At 38.6% G+C, this 20,276-nt stretch overlaps 1 protein-coding gene across 4 annotated transcripts in view; it reads left to right on the forward strand.

The window, feature by feature from the left end:
* The first annotated feature begins 6,355 nt into the window (after positions 1 to 6,355).
* The window catches only part of MRPL1 (mitochondrial ribosomal protein L1), an 84,939-nt gene continuing 71,018 nt past the window's right edge, over positions 6,356 to 20,276 (forward strand). Inside the window, exons 1-2 of one of the 4 annotated variants that reach the window (XM_037529479.2) lie at positions 7,659 to 7,673; positions 18,333 to 18,592. Coding sequence is in view for 2 of the 4 variants with exons in the window: in XM_037529477.2 (XP_037385374.1) it covers positions 7,640 to 7,673 (34 nt within the window). In the remaining 2 variants the exon portion in view is untranslated. Of the gene's footprint in view, positions 6,379 to 7,557; positions 7,674 to 7,695; positions 7,804 to 18,332; positions 18,593 to 20,276 lie in introns of those variants that run through there. The other 3 variants (XM_037529478.2, XM_037529477.2, XM_037529482.2) reach the window with 3 other exon arrangements.

A 20,276-nucleotide genomic window follows, 5' to 3' on the forward strand; every position in this document is an offset into this window, starting at 1 on the left:
AATATTTTTTAAATACCTTCCTAGATTTTAGATAAATGTTACGAACAAGTTTTACCTCTGTATGCGTTAGAGATAAAAAAAAATACGTCTAATTAGTATTATGTTAGTACTTGTGATTTACATGCTTGGCTTTGAAGATCAAAAAATAATGTATATCTGCTTACATGTTATTTACTTTCTCCCACACACTCTGATATTATCTGGCTATTTTCTCATTTGAAATCTCAGCATGAAAACATGAAGTCATGGGTGTATGTGTGTATGAACACCAGAGTTTCAGGGTGTCAGTGAAGTATGAGGAGGGTGTGGGGTCAAATGCATTGGCTCAGATAGTAGGCTCTAGTACTAGCTGCATGGCCTTGAGGAAGTCACTGTTTTTGGCTTCTCAGTTTCTTCCTGTATAATTAAGCAAGATACTACATGTAAAATGCTTATTACAGTGTCCAGCATGCAATACATGCACAGTACATGTATAATAGCGAAAAAGGACACAGGCATCCTGGGTTAAAATCTCAAGCAAACTATTCATTTGTTGGAAATTTTGCTACTAAACTTCCCTGTGCCTCTGTTCTCTCATCTGTACAATGAGAATAATTAGAGTGCCTGTTTTACAGGGTTGTTGTGAAGATTAAAATATGTAACCCTTTTGGAAAAGTGCTCGTTATACAGCAAATATTCAATAAGCATTAACCATTATTATTATTATGCTATCCATCATGGTAGTCACATGTGACTACTGAACATTCAAGTTCATTAAAAAGAACCTAGTGCTGGACCTCCCCTGGTGGCGCAGCAGCTGAGCGCTGGGCTGCGAGGCTTCCCGCGGCCTCTGCAGCGCCGGTTCCTTCCCCGGCCACCAGCGAGAGTTCCCCCCGCCCCCACAAAAAAAAAAGAACCTAGTGCTAATTGTGATGCACTCTATGTGTAAAATACATGTAGAATTTTAAAGGCAATATAAAAAAGAATGTAATATTCTTTATATTTTAATGTAATTTTTATATTGCAGATTGTTGAACTAATGAAACAATGCACATATTGATTTAATTATTTTAAAATTATTACTTTTGCATGTTTCTTTTTACTTATGAACTGTAGCTAGGGCCTCCCCGGTGGCGCAGCGGTTGAGCGCTGGGTTGCGAAGCTGCCCGCGGCCTCTAAAACGCCGGTTCGATCCCCAGCTGCTCCCTGGCCTCCAGAGGAGGGTCCCACATGGCGCGCAGACCCCTCCTGCCGCCCGCTGCTCCCCTCAGCAGTGTACTTCGGTCCTTCTGCCTGCTCTGCTCCCCTCTCTGGCTCTGGTGAATTCTCTCACCCTCCCGCGCTTCTGACTGTCCCCAGTGCTTGTATAAATAAATAATAAATAAATAAATAAACCTTAAAAAAAGATTTATTTATTTATAAATAATAAATAAATAAATAAACCTTTTAAAAATATTTATTTATTTATAAATAAATAAATAAATCATTTTAAAAATATTTATTATAAATAAATAATAAATAAATAAATAAACCTTAAAAAAAAGATTTATTTATTTATAAATAATAAATAAATAAATAAACCTTTTAAAAATATTTATTTATTTATAAATAAATAAATAAATCATTTTAAAAATATTTATTTATACAAGCACTGGGGACAGTCAGAAGCGCGGGAGGGTGAGAGAATTCACCAGAGCCAGAGCCGGGAGCAGAGCAGGCAGAAGGACCGAAGTACACTGCTGAGGGGAGCAGCGGGCGGCAGGAGAGGTCTGCGCGCCATGTGGGACCCTCCTCTGGTGCAGGGGAGCAGCCAGGGATCGAATCGGCGCTGCAGAGGCCGCGGGCAGCTTCGCAACCCAGCGCTCAACAGCTGCGCCACCGGGGAGGCCCTGAATAAATAAACCTTTTAAAAAAATTAAAAAATAAATAAATGTAGCTACTAAAAACTTGAAAGTGCGTATGTGACATATTTGTCTTGGACACAGCTACTCTAAAATATAGAAATTTTTTTTTAAGATTTTGGGTTTTTTACGTAGAAGAACTGGGGTACAGGCCAGAGATGGGAGGGGGTGAGCCGATTCACCACAGACACAGTGGGGAGCAGAACAGATAGACTGCCCAGAATACACCGCAGAGGGGAGCAGAGGGAGAGACAGGAGAGGTCTGCTTTGCCATGTGCCTGATTGAACTTGTGCTGCAGTGGCTGCAGATAGCTTCATAGTGCTGAGACTTAATCCCTTGCACCACCAGGTAGGCTCTATAATATAGAAATCTTAAATCAATAACTTCATTAAAAAGAAATTTAATTTTTAGTTTAGTCAAAATCTGGAATCCTTTTCATCATAAATTAAGAACTACTGAGGAAAGGAAGGGAATCACAAATGCTAAGAGAAGCCATTGGAACTACCAAAGAAGATCCTGAAATTTTAGGTTACATTAATTTTTTTTCTGGAAAAAATTTGCTCCTCCAGAGTGTCTTCTTCATCTTTGGGATAAAATTTAAAGCGAGACATACATAATCTAGAGTATACTTTTGGTGAGCCTCCAGGAAGATGAGAGAGTCTCATTACTCTATCATGAAAGGGAGGAATTGTGAATGAGTATGGATATGGACATACTCGGCCAAGTGAGAAGAATTAACAGACATGAGATTCGTGGTCAAATGCCAGGAAGTTTGCTGTGTGGAAACAGAAGAACTGACCCAAAGAATTCAATTAGGTTCAAGTTACAGAGAAAATGATTTCAGCTGTAATGTAATGTAACAACTTTAACAATTAGAGTTATTAAAAAATGGAATGAACTATCTGAAAAAACATTCAAGGCTTTGTCACAAGAAATTTAGCAGAGAATTTAGAGTTTGTTTACATCAGGTAGCTTAAAAATCTGCAAAAACTTCTCCAACTATGAGATTTCATGAATAAGGCCTGTGCTACTAATTACAGAAGAATGCTGCCTATTTATGCGTTATGACTAAAATAAGTATAGACACACAAATTTAATTAAGGTTTGTTTGTTTTTCTCCAGAAGATATAGAAATTAACTGAAGCTAGCTCAAGAAAACAGGGGTTGGGACTCCCCTGGTGGCACAGGCGGTTGAGCGCGGTGCTGTGAAGCCGTCCGCAGCCTCTGCAGCGCTGGTTTGATTCCAGCCAGCCGGTGAGGGTCCCACATGGCATGGCAGACCTCTCCTGTCACGCCCGCTGCTCCCCTCAGCAATGTATTTCAGTCAGTCTGCCTGTTCTGTTCCCTGCTCTGTCTCTGGTGAGTCCTCTCACCCTCCTGCAAATCTGGCCTGTACCCCGGTTCTTGTATAAATAAATAAATAAATCTTTAAAAAAAAAAGAAAAGAAAAGAAAAGATAACAGGGGTTATTGTAGGCATATACCATTGACCTTTGGAAAATTCAGGCTTGAACTACACACATTCACTTATACCTGGATTTTTTTCTATATGGTTCCATATCGCCAAATTCAACCAATTATAGATGTAGATTGGTTGGATCCTTGGATATGGAATCTTGGCTAGGGAACTGGAAGTAATTATAAGGAAGTTGGGCATTTAGGAATGTTGTTATCCATGTGGGTCCTGAAAACAATTCCTGGTGAGTACCAAGGGATGACTGTAGTTAATTTTTTTTGGGGGGGGGGCAGTCAAAAGTATACACAGATTTTTAACTTTGTGAAGGTTAGTGCCCCTAACCCTTCAAGTTGTCCAAGGATCAATGGTATATGGTAGGTAAGGATCTCACAAGAATGCAGAGAACATTAGCAGGGATGACAAAAACTGTGATGGAAAGTGAAGCAACTCTGCTATTTTTCTCTCAGATGTTCATCTTTTTCTTCTTGATAGCTCTGCTTTCTTGGCAGTCTCACTACATCCTGTTTCTTAATAATTCCAGCTTGCCTTTCAAAGCTGCACTAGCCTTGAATCTATTCCATGAGCTTACAGCTTTAGTGCTCCCACAAGATGCTTTCTTTTCACTTTTTCCCTTTACCAGTTTCATGAAAATAACTTTTTTTTTCCCCAAGCCAGATCACTGACTACAGTATGGCTGGACTTGGGTCAGATGGCTTCCAGTGATCCAAATATCTGGGGCTGGGGAATTTTGTTTATGAGGGCAGGGAAGTTTCCACCAGATGCAGATGTAGGTGTGGCAATTCCAACATCATTATTATACAATTTTTCAGCTAGTAACTCAGGAGGGGACATATTAACACATGTACAGATAATCTGAATTTGAAATAAAAACAAGTGGTAAGGGTATCTAGGAGTTGGTAATACTTCAAATCCAAATAGGAAGAGAGGAAGACACTGGAAGTTCTCCTAGCTGAAAGTTTTAGAACTGAAACCTCTGTGTGGACAGTTTCTGAATAGAGGAAAAGATAAGAGTGGGTAGATTCTGTTCCTAGAAATATTCACATAGGAAAATTTGTGCTTTTACTTGCTGTAGTCTATTGAGCATAAAATTATTCAACAAAACAACAACGCCTCCTAAATTAATGGTAGGTATATATACAAATGTTTCATGGTATTATATAAAGACTGGTTCTTTTTTTTTTTTTTAAGATTTATTTACTTATACAAGCACTGGGTACAGTCAGAAGTGCGGGAGGGTGAGAGAATTCACCAGAGCCAAAGAGGGGAGCAGAACAGACAGACTCATGAAATACACTGCTGAGGGGAGCAGCGGGCACGGCAGAAGAGGTCTGCTGCACCATGTGGGACCCTGGCTGGCGGCCAGGGATCCAACCTGAGCTGCAGAGGCTGCACGCAGCTTTGCAGCCCAGCGCTCAACCGCTGCACCACCAGGTAGGCCCGAGACTTGTTCTTAAAATGTGATTTCTGGGGAAGTACATTCACATCCCAGGTCTAAGGGATCAGAAACTGTGGGTGACAGAGCCCAGCAATTTGATTTTTAACAAGCCTTCTGGGAAATTTTGATGCACACCACTGAAATAGGAAATGTCTTTGAGTTCCTTGTTTTTGTCCAATAAGAGAATCCACTTTCAACTTGAACACTGTATGGGAAGTGACTCTTTTCGCAAAGGCATTTCCCACTTATCAGGAAGATGGCTGAGGAAGGCAAGAAACAAAGATCAAGAAATCTACAGGGCTAGGTAGATGTTTAGAAGCTTTTCCTGGGGACAGTGGCCAAGAGGCAGGCAGCTGGCATGTTACCAAGACTCCTGGAGAGTATAAACCTTCCTAGAAATCAACTGGGAAAGTTGCATTTAAAGTGAACTTTGAGGAAGAGCATTAACACAGTCTAAACACTTCTCCAAAAACAAGTAAAGGTTTTGATATAAAGAGACATCAGCTCATGTAGGAACAAGAACAGTATGTATCTTAATAAGAAATAAGTAAATTTTGCCTTTCTGGTTAAGAGCTCTCACTGGTTACTTACTAATGATAATGTGTAACATATAATGAGTGTTTACTCTGTGGCAGGTACTGTAGTAACTATTTTAGCAAATTATCTCATGCTTAGCCCCATAACAGAGAAGAGGAAATTAAGGCCTAGAGAACTATACTAACTTGCCTCAGGCCACACAAGTAGTAAGTGATGACATAGGGTTCAAATTCAGGAAGTTTGTTTCCAGAGCACCACTGCTTAACTTGAATGTTGCTCAGTGACAACCTCAATATGTATTAAATATTTAGAGATTTGGAGTTGCTATTTCAGGATGTGGATTTTTATAGTATTTATACATCTCAAACTATAGAACTTCTTTATGTACTCTATGTATCCCTCTATAGAACTGGTTACTGGACCTCACCTAACCAATGCCATCAAGTTCTAGTACTCAATCAGGACAATCAGGTAGGCTGCATTCTTCCCAAAAATGGCTTTAATAAGGTCACAGCTACAAGCATATTTGGAACTCTGGGTTCCAAAATTGGATGTTATTTAAAATACCTTGTTACAACAGGGAGTATAAAGAAGTACATGATACAGGACATAAAAGGAGAGGGAGATATTCCATGGGACCAACTGACCTCAGCTATGTAGAGTCTAACGACCAATACCTCTAATCCAGGTGTTTGTTTTTGTCTGAAATAAATTTGGTGAACTTATTTAAACTCTGGCATTTATCTTCAGATGGAATTTGTGTTTTAGTATTACAATAATAATGGCTGTATTGGTTTTGTTCACCACATCTGTGCATAGTCAAGCACACTGCTGGCTACATGACAGGTGTGTATGTATTGATATTTGTGAAAAGAGGTGAGGAAGGAAAATGGAGAAAGGGAAGAAAGTTATATAAAGATTGTCTTTAAGCATTAAAATTTTTTCTTATAGGAGCCATAAATGGGAGTGGAACCTTTGAAGTAACTGCTTAAGTGTTAACAAGAAAGGACGATGAATTAGAAATCTATTCACTTAGATGGGTACAATGTGTAAGTATGAAGTAAAGCATCTAGGAAATTCCTGCTTTGATCCAGTCCAATTGTCTGTGGGTAACTTCACGCAAGCAAGTTAATTTTGTAGGCTTGCTATTCTATTTGAGTTACAAATCCATGCATGCATATATTCATTTTTTTCAATAAACATTTTTTGTGAGACTCTTATGTGCCGTGCTGAGCACCCTACCCCTCTCCCCTCTCTCTCTCACTTCCTGTTTGGGTGGTAGTGGAAAACCTGCAGCTTTGTTTATTTATGCATTTGAGGTTTGGGAGGTAGGCTGCGTTTAGAAGGGAGCTCCAAAGGTAGTTAATGGAGGGATTCATTTAAACTGGGAAGTGATATAATCCGTGATCAGAGATTTACGTTAGATAAACCACACAGGCAGCTGTGACGTCATGGAAAGGATACTGCTTTTACCTTTTTTTTTTTTTTTAGTCAAACCAGATCTCAGACATGGCGCTTTAAAAAATGACGTGTTATATCAGTTTGTCAAATGTAATTATTCAATTGAGCCTAATGGCACAACTTGCGACAGGGGACAAATGTAGTGTTAAGATTAACTGAAAGGCGCTGATCTTCTGCTGAATTAAAAAGAAAGTTTGTTAGCGAGTGGGACAACCCGCTCCTCTTCCCCACTCACCCCTTGAGTGGCAGTGGAAAGACTGTAGAATTATTCATTTATTTATTCATTCAGTTTATTGAGGTAAAGTTGATTTACAAATTAGTATTTGTTTTAGGGGTTATGGGTTCAAACCTAAACGAACGTGTTCACACCGTGCCCACACCAATGTCCCAATAACCCAAGTCTGCAGAATTTTTAAGTCATTTACAAGACTGAAAATGTGGTAGTGGACGGTGGTGAATTCTTCAGCTTTCCTGTTTTTCATGCTGTCAGAATCTACTATACTGATCCTTCTCAGGACACTAGCAGGATCAAAAGGAAAAATAAAGGTACTAAAACAATTAGCGCACAGCCAACAGGGCCGTATTTTGGAAGAAAGGCATTAGTTCCCAAACATATTTAAACTGTCGTGCCGGAACCACGAAACACAAAGTCCAACGCGGCACGGAGGACTTGACTGTAACACCGCCACGGGGCACTAGCGTCTTGCAAGCCTGTTTTGGTTCCCGCCCCTTTCCTCTTGCTCCTTCTAATCCCTTCCCCCTCAGTCAATTCCGAAACGGAACCTTTTTTAAATTCTTTCCAAGTTGGAGTGTAGGACCAGTTTCGTCACACTATCCGTAGTGGTCAACATGGCGGCGGCCGTAAGGTGGTGCCTGGGTAGAGGTAAAGCAAAGGGTTGGGGGAAAATACTTCTGGCGCGGAGTCTCCTGTTATAGCAGAATGCAAGTCGGACTGCCCTAGACACGTGTCTACACTAGGCATTGCTCTTTCTGCGCTCTAGGTTCTCCATAAGGTTAATAATATTTAAAGACGACCTTATCAGGAATGTCACTTTTCCCTAGAGCCGTTTTCGGAGTGGAAGGGGGCTGTATTTTGTCACCCTTGACACCCCTCCACCCACGAGTAGGGTCGGGAGGCGAAGTCGGAATTCTGTCTTCTATCCTAGGGGTGTGGGCTAGGGGAAAAAGGAGTTTGATACGTAAGGTGAGCTTTTGTAAGGAAAGGCTGGCATATTTGAGTGACTTAAATCAGTAAACAGTTTAAAAAATGCTTATTGTTATTTTTGGACTACCTCATTGCAAGAAATTCCAGTTCTTAAACTTCCACTTATTATTTAGAAGCTAATTTTATATTGTTGGTAACTGTTCTTTTTAGCAGCTAATCAGGTCCAATTCGTTGACTAGGATGACACTTTTTGGTACTATGCTTTTTAAATTTTAGTGATTTTTTGAAGCACAGCAATTGTTAATTAATTAAGGGAGAGCTTTAGGTGGAGGCAGCAGTCTGCATAACCCTCATTTTACAGAGGAAGAAACTAGTCCTGGTGGTATATAGCCAAATTCATATAACTATTAGTGGCAGAGAAAGAACTTAAGCTTGCACTCCTCGACCAATGAAAAATTTTTTTAACTGCGGCATAGTGTTCTACGTCAAGACCAACATTTTGTTTTGGGGATAGTTATTGCTTAAAGAATAGGTGTGACAAGTGATCACAACAGATTCTGCTAACTACTACAAGCCAAAATATGTGTTTATTGAAAAAAAAAAAAAAGATTGATGGCATTACCTTCCTGTATGACGGAAATATTGCCATCTTAGATAAACCAAAGAAACTAAAAAGAGAACTAAAGTTTCTCTTTCTCTCCTTGCCACATTTTCTTCTCTTTGTCTTCCAGGATACCTTACTCTTTTAGTGTCAGTTGTCACTTCTCACACCATCTTGCTGGTTCCTCATCCTTTTCCCAATCTCTTACCACGGATAATCTCAGGAACCAGGAGTCCATTTTCCATTCTAATGGTGCATGTCTTTTGTATCTAAATTCACTCATTTGGTGATCTCATCCAAATCTTGTGACTTTGACTTTACTTAGATCTTAATGACTCTAAAAGTTGGGGATCTCCTTCCCAAATCTTGGATTCCTAAACACTTTTCTGCCTATTGTAGATCTCCACTTGTATCTCTCATCAGCAGCTAATATTTTTCTAAAGTTAAACTCATTGACATAGATATAGTCTTACCTCATATCATTTGATGACAACTCCATTCTTTCAATATTCCAGACCAAAACTTCAGAATATCCTCAAACTTCCCCACCCCTTTTCTCACATTTTCACATTAAATAGTTGGCAAATCCTGTTTGTTTTACCCTCAAAATAAATCCAGAAATCTGACTTATCACTGCCTCACTGCAACTTGCTTCCAAGTCACTACCATACCTCAGCTGGATCTCTCTGAAGTCTATTCTCAACAAGTAGTGAAATTGGTCTTTAAGAATTTAAATCATATTGCTCCTGTGCTTAGCCTCTTGCAAAAACCTCACTATTTTTCTAAATCCAAAGTTTTTAAAATGGCCCACAGCTCTGCTATTTTAGTACTCATTAATGAGAACTTCAAATGTGACTGATCTGAATTGAGTGTGTCAAATACACATTCAATTTTGAAAAATTAGTGCCACAAAAGACCATATTTCCATAGTTTCTTCTTAGATTGATATGTTGAAATGATATCTTGGAGCATTAGCTGTAATAAAATGTTAATTTTTATTACTAATTTCAGTGGTTTCCTTTTTATCTTTTATCTTCCATGTTGTCTGGTAACTTGTCTTATGCCACCCTTATTTCCCTAGATTTCCATTTTGCCCTTGTCTCCAGCTGCCCTCCTCTTCCTTCACTGTGCTGTAGCCAGTTTGCAGTACAGTGTTCTGTAAACATTGCAACAGGACTCCTGCCTTAGGAGGACTTTTTCTCCCCAGTGGAATGGGCCAGGAACACTTTTTATAGTTATTAGCGTGGCAGAATTCCTCATTTTTTTCAAGTTTTTGTCAAGGCTTACCTTAATCCCCTAATTAAAATGTAACTTGCTTTCCCCTTGTCTTTATCACTTTTATCCTGTGGGTACACTGACCACTCTGTTTTATGTTTACTAATTTTTTTTAATTTAAATTTTATTTTTATATTCCCCGTACAATTACAACCCCCTTATTTTGACCCCAGTCCCTCCTTTCCCCACCCCCACACCCCATAGAGTGTCTCTGGTTCATAGTTGTTTGTGGATTTTGATATTTTCTTTCTTATAGTTATTCTTTTTCCAGGTCCCTTATTTAAGTTTTCTAAATTCCTGCTATGAGTGAGACCATCCGGTATTTCTCTTTTTCTTTCTGGCTTATTTCGCTGAGATGATCCCTTCCAGCGCCATCCATGTTGCTGCAAATTGCATGTGTTTATCTTTTTTGAATGCTGAGTAATATTCCATGGTGTATATATACCACATCTTCTTGATCCAGTCATCTGTTTTTGGGCATTTGGGTTGTTTCCAAAGCTTACTATTGTTAATAGTGCTGCTCTAAACATAGGGGTGCAGGTGCTCTTTGGAATTGATGTTTCTGTGTCCTTTGGGTAAATACCTAGGAGTGGAATTGCTGGATCATATGGAAGCTCTATCTTTAGTAGGTCAAGTAATCTCCACACAGCTCTCCATAGTGGTTGGACCAGTTTGCACTCCCACCAACAGTGCAGGAGAGTTCCTTTTTCTTCACAACCTCGCCAACATTTGTTGTTAGTTTTTTTAATATGTGCCATTCTCACTGGTGTAAGATGGTAGCTCATTGTAGTTTTGATTTGCATTTCCCTGATTACAAGTGATGTTGAACATTCATTCATATGCCTGTTGGCCATTTGCATTTCCTCTTCAGATAAGTTTCTTTTTAGCTCTTCTGCCCATTTTTTGACTGGATTGTTTTCTTTGTTTTTGTTAAGTCTCATCAGCTCTTTGTAGATTTTTGTGATTAGTCCTTTATCATTAGTGTTGTGTGCAAAAATGTTCTCCCAGTCGGTGGGGTTTCTCTTTGTTTTTGTTATTGTCTCTTTTGCTGTGCAGAAGCTCTTTAATTTGATGTAGTCCCAGCTGTTTATTTTTGCCTTCACTATCACTGCTTTGGGTGATGTGTCTGTAAAGATGTCTTTGAGGTGCATATCATGTAGTGTTTCGCCTATATTTCCTTCTATGTATTTTATGGTTTCAGGTCTTATGTTTAGTTCTTTAATCCATTTTGAGTTGGTTTTTGTGCAGGGTGTTAGGTAGTAGTCAAGCTTCATTCTTTAGCATGTAGCAACCCAGTTTTCCCAGCACCATTTATTGAACAGACTTTCTTTGCTCCAATGCATATTCTTTGCTCCTTTGTCAAAGATTAGTTGACCATAAATCTGTGGGTTTATTTCTGGATTTTCTATTGGGTTCCATTGGTCTGTGTGTCTGTTCTTGTTTGAATACCATGCAGTTTTGATGATTATGGCTTTGTAGTATAGTTTGAAGTCTGGGAGTGTGATGCCTCCATTCCCCCCTTTTTTTTTTCAGGAGAGCTTTGGCTATTTGGGGTTTTTGGTGATTCCATATGAATGTCATCAATAATTGTTCTATTTCTTTGAAGAATGATATTGAAATTTTTATTGGAATAGCATTGAATCTGTATATTGCTTTTGGTAGGATGGCCATTTTAATAATGTTTATTCTTCCAATCCATGAGCAGGGGATATCTTTCCATTTCTTTGTGTCTTCTTCTATTTCTTTCAACAGTGTTTTATAGTTTTCTTTGTATAGGTCCTTTACCTCTTTTGTTAGATTTATTCGCAAGTATTTGACTTTTTTTGTTTCGATAATAAAGGGGATGGTTTTTTTGATTTCTTCTTCTTCAGATTTATTGTTTGTGTATAGGAAGGCTACTGACTTTAGTGTGTTGATTTTGTAACCTGCCACTTTACTGAACTGATTGATGAGTTGAATTAGTTTTTCTGTGGAGTTTTTGGGGTTCTCTATGTATATTATCATGTCATATGCAAATAGTGATAGTTTGACTTCTTTTCCTATTTAGATTCTTTGTATGTCTTTCTCTTGTCTTATTGCTCTGGCTAGGACTTCCAGTATTATATTGAAAAGCAGTGGTGAGAGTGGACATCCTTGTCTTGTTCCAGATCTTAATGGAAATGCTTTCAGCTTTTCACCATTGAGACTGATACTGGCTGTTGGCTTGTCATACATGGCCTTTATGATGTTGAGGTATGTTCCTTGTATCCCAAGAATTTCAAGGGCTTTTATCATGAATGGGTGTTGCACTTTGTCGAAAGTTTTCATGGCATCTATTGATATTATCATAAGGTTTTCATATTTCTTTTTGTTGATGTGTTGGATAATGTTGATTGATTTTTGGATGTTGAACCATCCTTGTGTCCCTGGAATGAATCCTACTTGGTCGTGGTGAATTATTTTATGGATACATTGTTGGATTCTGATAGCTAAATTTTTATTGAGGATTTTTGTATCAGTGTTCATTAGTGAGATTGGCCTATAGTTTTCTTTTTTTGTGTTGTCCTTGTTCAGTTTTGGTATTAGTGTAATTGTGCCTTCATAGAACGTGTTTGGTATTTTCCCTTCCTTCTTAATTTTTAGGAAGAGTTTGTGAAGGATAGGCACTAATTAGTTTCTGAACGTTTGGTAGAATTCATTTGTAAATCCATTGGGTCCCGGGCTTTTGTTTTTGGGAAGGTTTTTTATTACCATTTCAATTCCACTGCTTATAATTGGTCTGTTTAGGTGTTCTAGTTCTTCTTTATCTAGCTTTGGGTGATTGTAGAGTTGTAGGAATTTGTCCATCTCCTCTAGATTGTTGAGCTTGTTTCCATATAACTGTTCATAGTGGTTTTTGATTATTCTTTTGATTTCTGCTGTGTCCGTTGTGATTTCTCCTCTTTCATTTGTGACCCTGTTTATTTGTGCTTTCTCCCTTTTTTTCCTTTGTGAGCCTGGCTAGGGGTTTGTCTATTTTATTTATTTTTTTGAAGAACCAGCTCTTGGTTTCATTGATCTTTTAGATTTTTTTTTTTAGTTTCAATTTCATTTATTTCTGCTTTGGTTTTTATTATTTCTTTTCTTCTACTGGTTTTGGGGTTTTTTTTTTGTTATTGTTGTTCTTTTTCTAGTTCTTTGAGCTTCGAGATTAGGTTGTTTCTTTGAGTTCTTTCTTGTTTCTTGATGTGAGCCTCTATTGCTATATATTTTCCTCTTATTACTGCTTTTGCTGCATCCCATACATTTAGGAAATTGGTGTCCTCCTTGTCATTCAATTCAAAGAATTTTTTAATTTCTTCTTTGATCTCCTCATTAGTCCAGTGGTCTTCCAGTAGTGTGGGTTTCAATCTCCATGAGGTAGGAAAGTTACTTGCCTTCTTTTTATGGTTTATTTCTAGTTTGATGCCTCATGGTCAGAAAAGATGGTTGGTTTGATTTCAGTCTTTGTGTATCTGTTGATGTTTGTCTTGTGTCCCAGTATGATCGATCCTGGAGAATGATCTGTGTGCGCTTGAGAAAAATATGTACTCAGATTTTTTTGGGTTTAGTGTTCTATAGATGTCTGTTCAGCCCAAGTGCTCTAGATCCTTATTTAGAGCTTTAGTGTCTTTTCTTATTTTTTGTCTCGTTCATCTATCCGTTGTTGATAGTGGTGTGTTGAAGTCTCCTACTACGTATGTGTTTTTTCTGATGTCTGTTTGCAAAGATGACAATAGTTGTCTGATATATTTTGGTGCTCCTTCGTTTGGTGAGTATATGTTAATAAGTGTTATTTCTTCTTGAAGTATTGTCCCCTTGATCATAATGTAGTGACCGTTGGGGTCACTTTTTACCTTTTTGAGTTTGAAATCTGTTTTATCTGATATAAGTATAGCTGTTCCTGCTTTCTTTTTTGGTCCATTTGCTTGTAGGATTGTTTTCCATCCTTTAACTTTGAGTCTATTTTTATCTTTTGTAGCTAAATGTGTTTCCTGGAGTCAGCCAAAGGTTGGATTTTGTTTCTTAATCCAGCCTGCGACTCTGTGTCTTTTTATTGAAGAGTTTAGTCCATTTACATTTAGAGTTAATATTGATATGTTAGCATCTCTATTTGCCATTGTATTTGTCTTTCCTTTGATTTTATTTATTTATTCTTTTAATAACTTTTTTTTTTTTTGACCTTCTTTTGTTGTTATTCGTCCTTCTGAGATTCTGGCTATAGGACTCCTTGTAGTGTTTTTTGGAGTTGGGGTTTAGTCGTAATGAAATTCCAGAGTTTCTGTTTGTCTGGGAAAGAGGAAGGAAAGCTTTGCAGGATAGAGGAAGGAAAGCTTTGCAGGATAGAGTATTCTTTGTTGGCATCTGTTGTCTTAAAGTCTGTTGACTATGTCCCTCCACTTTCTCCTTGCCCGTAGTGTTTCTTTGGAGAAGTCTGATGTCAGTTTGATTGGTTTTCCTTTGTATGTTATCTGTTTCTTCTCTCCTGTCAGCTTCATTATTTTTTCCTTGTCCTGGATTCTTGGGAGCTTTACTGTTATGTGTCTTGCTGTATTTTTCCTTTCATCATGGAAGTTTGGTGTTCTTCTTGCTTCTTGTATATCAATTTTCAGCTCCTTCTTCCCATTTGGGAAGTTCTCTTCAATTATTTCCTTGAATATTTTCTCTGTTCTAGGTCTCTTTCCTCTCCTTCTGGGATTCCTATAATTCTTATATTTCCTTTCCTCATGGAGTCAGATAGTTCCCGAAGTCTTTCTTCAGTCTTTCAGTCGTACTTCTCTTTCCTTCTCTGTTTTGGTTCTTTTTATTTCTGTGTCTTCGAGAGTGCTTATTCGTTCTTCCATTTCCTCTATTCTGTTATCACTGCTTTTCCCAGCATTCTTTAGCTCTTCTGTTAATCCTATGATCTCCTGAATTTCCTTCATTTCCCTCTTTAGAGACTCAATTTCATTCTTCTGAGCGTTGTTTTCCTTAATGACTTCCATCAGTGTTTTCATCTCGGCAATTTTAAATGCTTTTTCTGGAAGTCTCAGAAGTTCTTCCAAGTCACCGTAGTTGCAAGCTGGTGGGTGGTTGTTGTTTTTTTTTTTTTTTTTTTGTGGTGTGTCTTTTTTCTGAGGCGTTGCTACTTTGCTTGTAGTTTTTCTTTTCCCTGCTGCCTGTCTTTTAATTTCTCTTATGCGTTGGGACACTGTGCTGCTGGTACTGGCTGGCATCTTTTTGGTGTGTTCTTCGGGAGTTTCAGAAACTGGCAATCCAAATGAGTCAAAAACTGTTATGCCAGAAGTCTAGTGAGGCAGTGGTACTTTGAGTATGTTAATGGTCACTGTCACTGTATCTCTCCCCCTTCTGTGTTTAGTTACAAAGGTGCATCTTGAAGTCCCATAGACTTCCCTGGAGGTGGGGCAGCTGGATTGCACTCTGGGTTCCAAATCTCTGGATCCTCCTCTGGGCTGTGACTTCCTGCCAGGTGGGACCAGGCTTGTGGGGGCCTTCAGCTCACAGCGCAGGGAAACTTCTCCCTCTGGCTCCACAGGGAGCCTTCTGCCAGATTCAAGCAGTCTTTATTGAAGAAAGGTCCCTGTTCTAAAATGGCACTTTGGAGACAGGCACACTCTTCCATGTGCCCGGTCTGCCCTGGCCGTGGGTGCCCGCTCCCCCTCTGGATTTGGACTGCTGGTCCGAAGGGGCCTGGTGTGGGCGAACTTCCCAGCTCACCTCTGGCTCCTCTGGGAGCCTTATGCAGGTTTCATGCAGTCTTTATTGAAGAAAGGTCCCTATTCTAAAATGGCAATTTGGTGACAGGCACACTCTCCCGCACGCTGGATCTGCCCTGGCTGTGGGTGCCTGCTCGCCTTTTGGGCTCGGACTGCTGGTCAGAAGGGGCCTGGCTTGGGTGAATTTTCTAGCTTACTTCTGACTCCTCCAGGAGCCTTCTGCTGGTTTCAAGCAGTCTTTACTGAAGAAAGGTCCCTATTCTAAAATGGTGATTTGGATACAGGCACACTCTCCCGTGTGCCTGGTTGGCCCTGGCTGTGGGTGCCCGCTTCCCCTCTGGGTTCGGACTGCTGGCCAGAAGGGGCCTGGCATGGGCAAACTTCCCAGCTCACCTCTGGCTCCTCTGGGAGCCTTTTGCCGGTTTCAAGCAGTCTTTATTGAAGAAAGGTCCCTGTTCTAAAAAGGTGATGCGGGTACACACTCTCCTACGTGCCCGGTTTTCCCTGGCCTTGGGTGTCCGCTCCCCCTCTGGGCTCAAACTGCTGGCCAGAAGGGGCCTGGCTTGGGCAAACTTCCCAGCTCACCTCTGACTCCTCTGGGATCCTTCTGCCGGTTTCAAGCAGTCTTTATGTTTACTAATATTGCTTACCCCACCGCCCCTCCCCAGCAGATATAAGCACCATAAGGACAGAGGTTATTTGTTTTGTTCACCAAGTTAAAAAGTGCTAGCACACACTTTTGTTGGCCTATTGTCAAATAAATGTCAAATAAATGGCATTGTTATGACATTCATTGTCAAATAAATGAATGAGTGAATAAATGGATGTTCAAACAAAATGCCACCCTTCTTCCATGTGTTATGATGGATACTATTTTAAGTACAGTCCAGTTTTGCTCTTATTTGTTCAGATTGCTTTACTTGATTCAACGGATTTTTATTGTATCTTCATTTCCCAAACTCTGTGTTAGGTATTAGGGACAGAATGGTGAGCAATCCCTGTCCATGGTATTATCATTATTGAAGAGCAGACATTAATTGGATAATTATTTCTTTAGAATTGTTCTAAATTCCAGAAGGAGAAGGATGTATATGAGGGATTTACCTATTTTGAGTCTTCACGGAAGACTTCTGAAGAAGTAGTTTAAGAAGGGTCCCTGAAAGATCATTAGATAATTATAAATTTGTAGTAGGGGAGAATGTCACAGATGGAGGGAAGATTATATTTGAAAATCCTAAGGTGGTAAAAAATGTTAAGTCCAAGTAACTGAAAAGAGACCAGTGATTTTGAAGCAAGGGAAACACAAGAGAAAGTGGTGGTAGATGGAACATACTAAGTAGGTTAGAATTTGCTTAGAGAGGATCTTGTTAAATTATTCAAAATGCTTGGTGAAGGCTTCCAAGTGCTTTAAGGACATGATGAGATTTTATTTTATTATTTTTAAAAATATTTATTTATTTATGCATACAAGAACTGGGGTACAGGCCAGAGGTATGGGGGGAGTTGAGAGGATTCACCAGAGACAGAGCGGGGAAAAGAACAGGCAGACTGAAGAAATACACTGCTGAGGGGAGCAGCAGGCGAGTCAGGAGAGGTCTGCTGTGCCATGTGGACTGCTCCCTGGCTGGCCTGGAATCGAACTCGTGCTGCAGTGCCTGTGGAGAGCTTCATAGGTTGCATCTTAACCCTTGCATCATCGGGGAGCCCTGAGATTTTATTTTTAAATGACCCTCCTACGCCTATGAGAAGAAAGAAGTGAAAAGGGCAAAGGGAAGAAGACAGATAAGTTTGCAATCTTTTGTCATAGTCCATGTGGTAGATGATGGTGGCCTGGACTGTGCTGGTATGGTGAGGAAACAAACACTAGATGGATAAGCTCTAGGGACAATGGGCATTATAGAGTCAGTTGAGAACCCTTGGGGAACTCTTAACTTTTTAGTATCAGGTATAAGGAAAGGAAAGGAAATAGAATAAATTAGCAAAGGAAATAGAATAATCTAGAAATAGAATAATCTAGCAAAGGAAATAGAATAAATTTCATCTCATTGCCAACAGATGAAGGTGACGTGAATAAATGAAAGCAGATTCAGGGAGGTTTATAAGTAGTTGAGGGCTTCTATAAGTAGTTGAGGGCTTAGCAAGTTAGCTAAGAGTGAGAGAAGAAATGTGTTAAGGGAATACAATAAAATAATACATAGGCAAGTTGACTACAGAATGGTTGAATGTACAGAAGTGAAGTGGTCAAACAGTGCTGTTTAAATGGTTGTATTTTTGTAACTTGGTTTCTGTATGTAGTAGTTTGATAGATTTCTGTTGAAAATTTTAATTCTGGCTGTCATGAATAGGAATTCTAAATGGTAGTGGTTGATTGTTTTAGAGTACTTTGCAGTTGGTGTACACAAGAGAATTATTCTTTTGAAGATCTTACCAGTATTGTTGCATACTTGTTTAGTACAATTATGATTACTGTTTTGAAGTGTTTGCCTGACCTTGAATGGATAATTGCTTGTTATTTCATTTGCCGTATGCCATTTTTTTCAAGATAGCTGATTCCTTACAAATGTGGAGGATCCCCTCTTAGATTGTTTTACCAGTGTAGCCCAATAAATTTGAGATTCTGGATGTCAGGAACTGGCTTGTGAGTCTGTTTCCCTTTTTCTTTCGAGCCCCTTATAGATTTCGTGCCACAGAAAATCCCCCAAAGTACACAGATCTTCTACACTGCCCCAAATGTAATTCCTGTATGCTCATTGAATTCGTTGTTTTGGTGATTATCTTGTACTTCAGCTTTCTGTTGGTAAATAGAGATAAAATTGAGTTATTACACGTGTGTCTTTGATGGCATTTAAACTGAAGATCAGAAAGAGTATACCATGGGAAGAGATGGAGGTGTTGCATTCCAATGAAATGTGACATTAAATGCCAAGGACTTGAGGCAGGAATTAAGATGAAGAATTCAAAGATGAGAAAGAAGAATCACAATGAGGAGATAGGAAAGTGGCCAGTGATAGGCACGGACTAGCTCACATCCAGCCTTGTAGACCATGGTAAGGACTTTATTTTGCACACACAGTACTGTGTACTTGGGAATATAATTTCCTAGATGAATCCATTTAACTTACAAAATGAATTCTATATAAGTCTTAGAATTTCCATACTATTAGTTGCACTGGATTTTAAGATACGGGATTTTATCAGCTACTTTACATGAAAATCTAGTTGTGGTGTACTAATTTACAAAACTGAATTTAAGCCAACGCAACAGAAAAGAAGATATAGATGGTCAAACACACGAACACATACTCAGCCAGCTTATAAGAAAAATGCAAATTAAGACAGCTTTGCACACTATATTTTGTTTACTCTAATGGCAAAAGATCAGATGTTTGGTAAACATACTATGCTTGCATGAGTGTAGAAAACCAATGACCTTTTTCTTGCTGGTGGAAATATTTGGTACTGTTATTTTAGAGAGCAGTATTTATCAAAATTACAAATATTTATATTCTTTGACTCAGCAAATTCCCTCCTTGAAATTTATTCTGTAAATATTCTTCTATGTGTGCAAAATGATGTTTGTGTAGGTTATTCACTACAACACTTTATAATAGCATGTATTGTAAATGACCTAATGGTTGGTCACTGATTAAGTAAATTATGATACAGTTACACAGTGGAGTACTTTGCAGCCGTAAAAAGAGTTCTTATGATATGTATAGGAAATTGCTGTTATAATATACACATATATATATACTTTTTTAAAAGGCATAAATGAAATGATATATATACATCTCATAATGTGTATATTCTATGTATGTGTGTGTGAAAGTGGACTGTAATACCTTTAAGTGAAAAGGCAAGGTGTAGAACTATGAGTATGCCACCATTTTTTATAAAAGAAGAGGGAATTAATATTTCTAGAAAGATTAGTAGGAAATTGCTGACATGGAGGGGACACTGGGGGCTGATATGGGAGGAAGACTAATTTTGTATGTTCTTTTGAAACAATCCCTACGTGCAAAAGAATATTTATAACATATGTAAAGACTAACTTAAAATTCTGAACATACAGTATTAAGTTTCAAAAAATAGATTATATATTTTCAAGGCCCAACTCCTTTTTTTTTTAAATTTCATATGCTTTTTCTCTAGAGGTAAGAACTTTTCCTGAACTTTTATTTTATATCACTCCCTCTTTTTCTTTATAGTTTTAATATATATTGTTACATTTATTTTTTTTTATTATTATTAGATAATAAATTTTATTGTTATATTCCCCATACAATTGCAGCCCCCCCATTCTGACCCCAATCCCTCCCCTCCCGCCCCCGCCCCCCTAAAAGTGTCTCTGGTTCATAGTTTTTTGTTGATTTTGATTTTCACTTTCTTATAGTTATTCATTTTCCTGGTCCCTTATTTAAGTTTTCTAGATTCCTGCTATGAGTGAGACCATCCGGTATTTTTCTTTTTCTTTTTGGCTTATTTCACTGAGCATGATCCCTTCCAGTACCATCCATGTTGCTGCAAATTGCATGTGTTTATCTTTTTTGAATGCTGAGTAATATTCCATGGTATATATGTACCACATCTTCTTGATCCAGTCATCTATTTTTGGGCATTTGGGTTGTTTCCAAAGCTTAGCTATTGTGAACAGTGCTGCTATAAACATAGGGGTGCAGGTGTTCTTTGGAATTGATGTTTCTGTGTCCTTTGGGTAAATTCCTAGGAGTG

Source organism: Talpa occidentalis, unplaced genomic scaffold, assembly GCF_014898055.3.
Source record: "Talpa occidentalis isolate TD23 unplaced genomic scaffold, MPIMG_talOcc4v2.1 talOcc4.6, whole genome shotgun sequence".
In the NCBI taxonomy this organism is placed as follows: Eukaryota; Metazoa; Chordata; class Mammalia; order Eulipotyphla; family Talpidae; genus Talpa; species Talpa occidentalis.